Here is a 9,870-nt window from a genome sequence, read left to right as displayed (position 1 = left end):
ATCGCTCATTTTAGCAGGGGTCACGACACACTTTTTTTAACGTCAATGTTCTACTGGTCTTTACTTTTAGAAACTTGGTCAGTACAAAATATTGTTTGAAAAGTGTAATTTTTCAATTGATATCAACTAATCTCCAAAGTCGTGGGAACTGGACCTACCCAAGATTTTATTTCTTTCATGAACGATTAGCTAGAATGAGGTCAAACTAATTTCTAAGCTAATTCTAAAGCTGAAAAAATAAGTTTATATATATTTTTAATTGTTTATCAGTAAATATGTACACATAGAATCTGCTAAGCTTTACTAATAATTACAGAAGGCTTTACGAGTCGCACACGTGGCCGCACAGCAATGGCGGCGGATCTCTGTGTCGGTGCTCGCCTGGAGTAGTAGCAGCGGTTCAGAGTCAGCCTGAGCGCACTTTTGATATGTGGGGGATGGGGGTAAGGACCATTAACTCGCTGAAGATTGGACAGCCACCTACATTATTTTAATTAGCTACTAATAATTAGTGTTTTTGGCACCGAGTTTATATTTGGTGTAGTAGCTTTGTTCTCAACCAGGATTAGTCACGGTGGCTTTTACCACATGTTGGTCGCATTTCTCTCACCTGCAAACCCCGTTTTACTGCCAGGTTAAAGAATGAAAAGACGGGGCTTTCAGCAAAGACCTAATGCAAGTTTTACTCTACTTTACTTACATTCCATTCAATATACATGTTTAATTAAGATATTACTTGGTCCTCTGAACTTTGCTGAGGGCCCCAAAGTTCTCCAGTTGTGATGACAAATGCTGAATAAGCTCAGGGTTTGAATACTCAGTAGTGCCATCTGCTGATTTGTTTGGTCCCATGTTCATATTGGTTTTACTAGTTGCGTTTTTGCTGATAATTCAATAATTAATTTTGACCATTTTTTAGGTAAAAATGGATGAGTGGGAGGAAGAGGTAAGTTACTCTAAAATCAGCCATTTAAAGTTATTTAATTATTTACAGCTTTGCAGTTCCTAACACAAAGCAGACGGTTAACACCTCGAATCGAATTTACCAATGTTTACAGGGAACTACAAGTACTATTACAGCAAGCAGCCACACCCCAAATGAAGGTATGTTCTGGAAATACGTGATGTAGTGCTTTGCTTTTTGTCATCGTGTCTGAAAGGTTGCTGAATATCTCTGGTGGAACTCTACACTGCCTCCTTAAGCTTTGACTACAGCACACATTCACCGTGGCATTGTTTCGATAAGCTTACGCATGTCACAGCACTTATTTCTGTCTGCATTTGCATCATTTATTCTTTAAGCAAAAAGTTGTTTTGATGATTGGAGAGTCAGACTGCTGCTTGAAGCCTTCTCCAGCACATTTCAAAGGTTTTCACTGTGGCTAAGGTCCGAACTATTCTGTGGTCAGTCCATGGGTTTTGAGGTCCCTGAAACACCCCCACACTTTTAGCCTGAGGAATACTGGCTTTGTTGTCTTGAAATAAGAAATGTTTTTATGTGGAAAAAGCTGGCTATATTCAGGTGGTCATCTGACCTTCTTTTTTGGGGCACATGACATTGCTGAGGCTCGACCAAACTAACTGAAGCAACTCCAGGTGGGAGTCTCTTGGCACCTTTCGGTTCGGTTCCGACTCAGAGGACTGTTACATGAATACAAAATAATTGCTTGTGCATTGTTCTTCTATGTGGGACTTCTTGATTTTTCCTCACAGTGTGTCAACTTGGTACTTTTCATATCATTTGATAAGAGGACAGTTAATGTATGTGGCCACTTAACTGGAAGGTTACATTGCCACCAGCACAGAAAGTGTGCTCAGCACGGCATCTTTGTTGTAAATGAATACAGCTCATATTCAAAATCGCATACAAAAAACTCTCCTCTTTTGTGCATTAAACTGATTAGTTTCTCTCGTTTGGAGCCCATGAGAAACTGTTTTGCAGGTCTACACAGTGAAGTGTACAGGCGATGGAAGATTCTGTGGCAGTGTGGCACACATGATATGTTAGAGCCATCCCACAGTCTTTCTTAAATGATTCCATGACTTCAGTTTTGGTCTTGTTGAATTTTTGGATTGCTGCAATGATAAAATATCTTTAATGTTGTATCTTAGCTCCAACTTTGCGAAAACGTCCCAGTTCTAAGACTGAATATGGGTGCAACTCCTTGGCATTTCAATGCCTTTGTGATTTGATTCTTTCCATCACTCCAAAAAGCGACCCCAGATCACTACGCTCGTCCCAGAGGTGGTACAGTCAACAGCGAGCATGATGGGAGCAGCGTTTCATCTGCTTTTTCATTGCTCCACACTCCTGTTTTTCTGTTCTTTAGCAAACTTCAGCCTTTTTCTTTTAGTTTTGTTAAGGCTGCACAGCTGTTTTAACAGCTGGAGTGTGCATGGAAATGCTCTTCCTTTGACTGTTAAACATTGCTGTAAGTTTTACTGTTGATCTTCTTTTATGACCACATTGCTGATCCTTTATTTTCAGGCACATTGAAAGGCGATCATGGCGAATTTGGAAGGGGTAAGTGTGAAAAGTGGGATTAGTGACGGTCCTCGCTTTAAAAGCCTCTGAAAGAGTTTTTTTTTTCTTCCAGGTCGTGGTGGAAGAGGTGGCGGCAGAAGAGGAGGATTTAACTCATTCCAGTCAGGTGCCCGTTCACCTCATGTTATGTAACGGTTTGCTTTATAGAAGGAAGCCAAGCTACTGCTCATTGATTTTAAGAGGACGTCCAGTGAAGTAATCATTCCGCTGTACTGAACTCAGTACTCATCAGATACGTACATTGTTTAATCTCGTACAAAATGATAGATAAACGAGGACGGATGCATTGGTGTCAGACAGTAAAATTCCATGCTGCCTGTTGCGTTGCCCCTCATTAGGTTCCTGTGGGACTTTCCATTTGTGTCGGCACTCTGTAAATGCTTGTTTTGTTACTTTTTGTTTTACTTTTTAAAGTAAATCAGCAGTGAGGTATTTGTGCACATTGCTTCCATCAATCACCAAACACAGGTTTGGTAGAAAAGTTTGCCTGAAGCTCACACACAGGCTCTTGGGTAGCAGCCCCTCCTCAGTCTGGTTCTGCTGGTTGAAATCCTGGCTGGGTTCTTTCTGTATGGAGGCTTTTCTCCGGGTACGCCGGCTTCCTGCCACCATCAGAAAACATGCGTGTCATTGGTGACTCTGAAATGACCCCAGACTTGCATGTGAGTGTGCATGGCTGTTTGGCTCAGGTCTTCTTTTAAAGCCTTTTATTGTGACTTTTCCCTGTTGATTGTATTCAGGAAATAGAATGTAGTGTGTTTCAAAGTCAGATCACGGAGTAAAAGCTGACGTTTAAAGTGAGGAAGTAAGTTGAACTGCACAGCATAAGGGATCTTCTCAGTGCTTTAGACTTTGTTTAGGAAAATGCAAACGTGGAGCGCTGCATTTTGCAGCAGTTTTTATTTTTTTTTACAGTACAGTCCTTGCTTCCTCTGAGCCTTTTAACTTTCTTCTTTACAGATGGGGACAACTGGAATAATGAAGGTGATGAAAGAGGCAGTTTCAGTGGAAGAGGCAGCAGAGGTAGGACATGAACTGTGTTCAAATCACCCACACATACACAAAATGTAATGTTTTACTTCAGATATCTCAAGAAATCAGCATTTCCTGTGAAATGCTACTCGTGTCCAGGTAAAGGAAGTCTTTGACTTTCGACATGCGTGTGGCTGAGTGTTTCAGCTGCTCTCTCTCACACACATCGGCCCTTCTCTCGGCCCTTCAACGGCAATGGCAGATAATTTATTTAGCACATTTCCTTCCATGTGAATCCAATCTGACAGTCCGTGTTCACATAGACTAGTTTAATACAGCTTGTGAGAACAGGAATGTTTTGAAAGTAGACGGTTGAAATGATTCGAAGGTGGTGCAAATATTGATTCTGGGCTATTAGTCTGATAGGTGCCTACGAAGATCAAATACTGAGCTCTGTTTCAAACTCTGTTTTGTTTATTTTGTCAGGACGCGGCCGAGGATTTGGCAGAATGGATCGGAATGAATTCAGTGGTAATATTTGCAAAGCTGTAGTTCCAATTTGAAACGGTATATTCTGAGAGCAGCGTACCGTAAGACATTTATTCTCTTTCCATGCACTGCTGAAGATGACAACGGAGTGTGTGAAAATGGTAGGCATCCCTCCTATGACAGACACACAGGTTATAGACTCGTACCTCTATGTCCTTTTTAATACATGGTGCTTTCCAGGGTTTAGAGGAAGAGGCCGAGGGGGGAGAGGTGGCAGAGGAGGAAGTTTTAGACAAGGTATGGGTAAATTAGCTTTGCTTAAAGTTTCCTTTTTGAATTGCAGTGAAAGGTATATATGTTGCTAAACATTTGCATTGAAGTGCAGAAAGCAGATGATTAAATGTTGAGGATGTGTTGAAGGTGGTGACCAGGCTGGAGGAGGCGGCTTTGGGGGAGGTAAACGAGCAGCAGAACAGTTCAAACCTGTGAAGAGTCGTGAGCTATTTGCTGCAGATTAATTCTGTCATGTGCCGTTGCAGGCTATCGTGGCAAAAATGAAGAGGTCTTTGCTCAAGGTTAGAAAAGCCGTCTTTGATAATTAACTGTGTGATTTTAATATGAAGTTGAAGTGACTGGCGTTAATAGGAATGATATCTGTATGTGATGCAGGGGATGATGGAGGTCCAGACAAGGACACCAGTGAGGGTGAAAGTGAGTGAAAGTCACATGCAACCACAGTCCTGCTCACAGTGAGATCAGCTCTGCTTTCACATCCAGTGTCTGCTCTGCACCGCAGGACCCAAAATCACGTATGTTCCCCCGACTCTTCCTGAGGATGAAGACTCCATTTTCTCCCACTATGAATCGGGGATCAACTTTGATAAGTATGATGACATCTTGGTGGATGTCAGTGGCACCAACCCACCTCAAGCTATTGTGGTAAGAAGCACCTGAAAAGCTCACACATATATAACAGCTGTTGGTTAAATGCTTTCTTGTTTCTCTTCTGACGTTAAGGCAAAATAGAGACCAGAGAGATGTTTTTACACAACTTGCACACTTGATGAATTATTTATAATGAATTAAGCCGAGTTGGATAGAAATAATTACTTACTTCCACAAGGGTACATTCTCTACATGTACAGCAGCTACCTTCATGGTTAAAATGCAAACAAAACAAGATTTATTTGGAAGAAATTATCAAAAAACAGATGTTTTAACCATCTGCTGCAAAATAGAAATGAATTGTTGAAGTGCAACTTGCAGGTTAACAGTGGTGAGTTCCTGTTGTTAGTTAAAGAATGTATTTACAGTTTGTTAATGTTTACCCGCACAGCAAGGAAAAAACCTGAGAAAATGAGGTTTGCAGACTTGGCTGAGGCAGTTTTATAAATACGTGAACTTAATGCTGAAATTGTCCTGCAGTAATAGATTCAGCCTGTCTTCCTTTCTTCAGTCGTGTATAGTTATTGAAATCAACAATCAGACTTTTTTTTCCCCTCAGAGTTTTGATGAGGCTGCATTGTGTGAGAGCCTAAGAAAAAATGTCAGCAAATCTGGATACTTAAAGCCAACCCCTGTGCAGAAGCATGGCATTCCAATCATTTCTGCTGGCAGAGATCTCATGGCTTGTGCCCAGACTGGATCTGGTAAAACGGTGAGATGAGGAGTTATCAAAGCCTGCCCGGTAAAATTGCTTTTAGACGAAGTGTAAGTATGTCTTCCCTCCTTGCAGGCAGCGTTCCTGCTCCCAATTCTGCAGCAGCTGATGGCAGATGGAGTGGCAGCCAGCCAGTTCAGTGAACTACAGGAGCCTGAAGCTGTCATTGTGGCTCCAACCAGGGAGCTCATCAACCAGATATTCCTGGAAGCCAGGAAGTTTTCTTATGGGTCCGTTTAGCCTGTCGCATTGATGAAGAACACTTGAACCAGAGCAAATACACCTGCCAATTATTGAGCCCATGTATGAAGTTTATCTCCTCTTATAGGACATGTGTGCGCCCAGTTGTGGTCTATGGTGGGGTCAGCACTGGACACCAAATAAGGGAAATCTCAAGGGGATGCAATGTGTTGTGTGGGACTCCAGGACGTCTTCTTGACATGATTGGAAAGGGAAAGGTAATGTTATTGAAACCTTTTTAGTTGTTCGATGTTTTCACCGAACGTGTACCTATAATGCCTGAAAGTTAAAGTAAACAAATGTGTTCCAGGTGGGTTTGACTAAATTGCGATACTTGGTGCTGGATGAAGCAGATCGCATGTTGGATATGGGTTTCGAGCCCGACATGCGGCGTCTGGTTGGCTTCCCTGGAATGCCATCCAAAGAGGCCCGTCAGACTCTGATGTTCAGCGCCACCTACCCTGATGACATCCAGAGGTCTGCTTCATAGCCAGCGTTTAGCATTGATGTAAACAGCCACCTTTGAGCTGGGTTGGTCATTTTGTACTTTATTTCTCTAGGATGGCAGCTGACTTTCTGAAGACTGACTATTTGTTCTTGGCGGTGGGAATTGTGGGCGGAGCCTGCAGTGACGTGGAGCAGACATTTGTCCAGGTCACCAAGTTCTCCAAGAGGGAGCAGCTTCTTGATCTCCTCAAGATCACTGGTATGTTAAGTAAACTTTTTAAAGCCATTAGTGTTTTCCAGAAGAGTTGGATTATACTTGTGGGGTAGTTGTTAATCAATGTGCACGACAAAAGTCTTAATGCAACTGCCCAAATAAGCATATTGTGTTGGGAAAAGCTTCCTTAGGTTTTCAGTGTTGGAGGACCTCTTAAGACAAATAAGTGTATAATAATAAGTCATGAAATGACTTATTATTATACACTTATTATACACTATTTAGTATTGTGTCGAAATGACAGCAGTCTAATGGAGAAAAGGCTTCTTTGTGAAAACAGCTGCTCTGAAGCTGAAACGTTACTTTGTCAGTTTTAGACACAACATCCTGTGTTTTGGTTTGAATGTTTGCAGGAATGGAGCGCACCATGGTGTTCGTGGAAACCAAGAGACAAGCTGATTTTATTGCTACTTTTTTGTGCCAGGAGAGGATTCCAACCACCAGCATTCACGGGTATTTCACAGAAGCTGTTATTTTGCTTTGGTGGGTTTCATGCTGATGGGTGACATGTTGTGTCCGACAGTGACCGTGAGCAGCGGGAGCGCGAACAGGCCCTGGCAGACTTCCGCTCTGGCAACTGTCCTGTTCTCGTGGCAACCTCTGTGGCTGCCCGCGGTCTGGATATTCCAGATGTTCAGCATGTGGTGAACTTCGATCTCCCCAACAACATTGATGATTACGTCCACCGTATTGGGAGAACTGGCCGATGTGGTAACATTGGTAGGGCGGTGTCTTTCTACGATCCCGAAGCTGATAATCAGTTGGCTCGCTCCCTGGTCACGGTCTTGTCCAAGGTAAGGTGGCTCCAAATTTAGAATGTGATAGTCTGATGTTGAATGCGCCAGTTACCATCCAAAATAAATGACGGGATTGTTTTTTATGTTGAGTTTGAGAAACGCAAACATTTCAAACATGTCATGGAAAAGCGTGTTGCTTAATTTCTCTGCGTTATGCCCATTTTCCTCATACTTTGCTGTGACTGGGTGTTTTTTTTTCGGGGTATACAGACAGATCAGCTTTGACAATGCACAGCTGCAAGGACCAGAAAAACAAGGCTCCATCAGCAAAACGAGGACTTTAATCAAACGTACACATCTGACTTTCCGTTGTCGGTAATTACCCAAGTCCTGCCCAAGTCGCTATTTTCTAACCCCGCCAGTCAAAAAAAATGAAAAACACGCACACAAAGCAAGACTGAATTTAATTTTTTATGAGGATACAAGTGAGGACGAGTCGGCGGCAGCTACAACCGGCTCATCGATGCCACAAGTGTGCAGCGAGACGCCATTACTGTAATGACAGCGCGCCGCAGTCAAGGAGGCTCAAACTTCTCAGCGACATCTACCCCGAGTGGGCTAGACTGGCCAAGATGGCCTCCGTGATCCCCGCCTCCAGCGAATCGCATCAAAACTGCACAGGGAAGTCGCCTGGTGGAGAGCGAAGCCACACGACCGATGCGCATTTCAGGCTGCGCAGAGACGCTGCACACGTTTGATTTTAGAGCAGCTGCAGCACATTTCACACACCAAAACGCGTTAAATAGAGTTTTTATTGCAAAGCTGCGGGCTTATTATTATTATTATTATTATTATTATTATTATATCAAGTTGGCAGCATGCCGCGGTATAATGAAATGAACCAGTCCAGATGTGTTTTATGCTTGGAAATTGTGTGAGAATAGGCCTTCAGTTTCTTTATGCAGGGTTACATACCCTATGAACGCAGGCTTGTGCACCATTTATTTTAGAATTGACGGCACTCATTTAATTTTATACAGCCTATACTTTTCAATAAAAAGAATTATTATGAAATGCTTTGATGTCATTATTTTATAACCTGCACATCAATGATCATTTTAAGCTCAATAAATTCAGATAATATTTGACTGGAATTTCAACCATTTGTCCGGATAAAATTGAAAACCTGCCGGTCACATGACCGGCAGCAATTTATTTTAGTACAACGCTGGTACAAGTGCTGCTTAGCTCACTGGGATGAGCAGACGGCCGTGTGCGGAGGCTTGCTTCCGCCATCGCAGCCGGGTTGGATTGTATGCATGTCTACTGAAGGTGTGGACGTGTGCGTTAGAATGTAACTGAGATGAAACGGGGGAGGGTGGGCCATTAGCCCTGTTTGCAACCAGTAAATGAAAATGTTTGATTGGACTGCTCAACTGCAAATGTGAGTCTTTCTAATTTCATGTGTTGGTTGTTTTTTACCAGGCCCAGCAGGAGGTGCCCTCATGGTTGGAGGAATCGGCATTCAGTGCTCGTGGTATTGTCGGCTTCAATCCGCCCAGGAAGACTTTCACCTGTACAGACTCCAGAAAGGTGCTTAGATTGTTTTATGGCAGTTTGTCTTTTGTTCAGTCATTTTGATACGACTGCTTGTTCTCTGACTTCTTGTCTCAGGGTCCACATCCAGGCTCATTCCAAGACAACGGTGTGAACAGCTTTACAGCTACAGCTGCTGCTGCTGACGAAGAGGAATGGGAATAGAAGGGATATTTGATCGAAACAGCTTTGACTCTTTTGTTTTTTTTAGATGTTCAACTTGTTGTAGTTCCACAGCATTTTTGTTTGAAGTAAAAAAGTATTTTGTCTAATACTGGTTAAAGTTAAACTGTAAAGTATGATGTTAAATGAAGAAACCAGGTCGTGCGTATATGCCATCATCTTTTTTTCTATTTCTTTTTTGGCTTTGCATTTAATGTGGTTTGAGTAAAACGGTGTGTTTGACTCCCAGTGAAAACATTATTGTCATATTGCAAACATATTTTATCCTGCGAGGATGAAAATGACCAGAAATAAATCATTTTTTCAAATCAATGCCTACATTTATTATTAATTATTATGCGATGGTTTAAGTGAGTTCTTCCTCAGTGATCCAGGGCATATCGTTACTACTCTGGTGTAATGCTGAGTGACTGCCTCTGCAGATCTACAGTGTACAAAAACATGTGACTGCTTAAGTTTGTGTCAGGACTCCACATGTTTGGGCAGACTTGACTTTAGAGAGAATGCTCTGGTCCATGAATGGAAGTTCAAAAAGCCACAGCTGCCGAACAACGTTAAATGTATTTGTTCAAACAAAGTCAGCCATGAGGCTGTTGCACTGGGCAGGAATGTGTGACCCTGAGGACCAATGTAACAAAGTTAGCAAAAGAGGTTTTGGTTTTTTTTTGGCTAATATAGGGACAGTTTTGTGTCAGTATTATTTTCCATTCCATTTTTAAGTGAACTG

At 42.3% G+C, this 9,870-nt stretch overlaps 1 protein-coding gene across 1 annotated transcript; it reads left to right on the top strand.

The window, feature by feature from the left end:
- Positions 1–2,506: 2,506 nt before the first annotated feature.
- On the top strand, positions 2,507–9,319 carry ddx4 (DEAD (Asp-Glu-Ala-Asp) box polypeptide 4). Its single transcript, XM_072379411.1, has 19 exons — positions 2,507–2,524; positions 2,598–2,673; positions 3,461–3,568; positions 4,004–4,048; positions 4,144–4,167; positions 4,247–4,303; positions 4,427–4,462; positions 4,546–4,581; positions 4,676–4,717; positions 4,803–4,945; positions 5,511–5,663; positions 5,742–5,896; positions 5,995–6,124; positions 6,217–6,383; positions 6,467–6,612; positions 6,981–7,080; positions 7,151–7,421; positions 8,850–8,957; positions 9,039–9,319. The coding sequence occupies exons 1-19, from the start codon at positions 2,507–2,509 to the stop codon at positions 9,123–9,125; spliced, it is 1,902 nt and encodes a 633-aa protein (XP_072235512.1). The 3' UTR covers positions 9,126–9,319.
- Positions 9,320–9,870: the final 551 nt, after the last annotated feature.

This window comes from Leuresthes tenuis, unplaced genomic scaffold, assembly GCF_036924035.1.
Source record: "Leuresthes tenuis unplaced genomic scaffold, fLeuTen1.0.hap1 SCAF_1, whole genome shotgun sequence".
NCBI lineage: Eukaryota > Metazoa > Chordata > Actinopteri > Atheriniformes > Atherinopsidae > Leuresthes > Leuresthes tenuis.
Note: the sequence above shows the minus strand (reverse complement) of the source record. Positions and strands in the feature narration are given on the sequence as shown.

Bases quoted from the DNA above. Each gene is read 5' to 3' on its own strand.
- ddx4 (XM_072379411.1), top strand. The intron at 4,463-4,545 runs GTAAACGAGCAG...GTGCCGTTGCAG, and splicing joins AGGAGGCGGCTTTGGGGGAG to GCTATCGTGGCAAAAATGAA. The intron at 4,718-4,802 runs GTGAGTGAAAGT...TCTGCACCGCAG, and splicing joins GGACACCAGTGAGGGTGAAA to GACCCAAAATCACGTATGTT.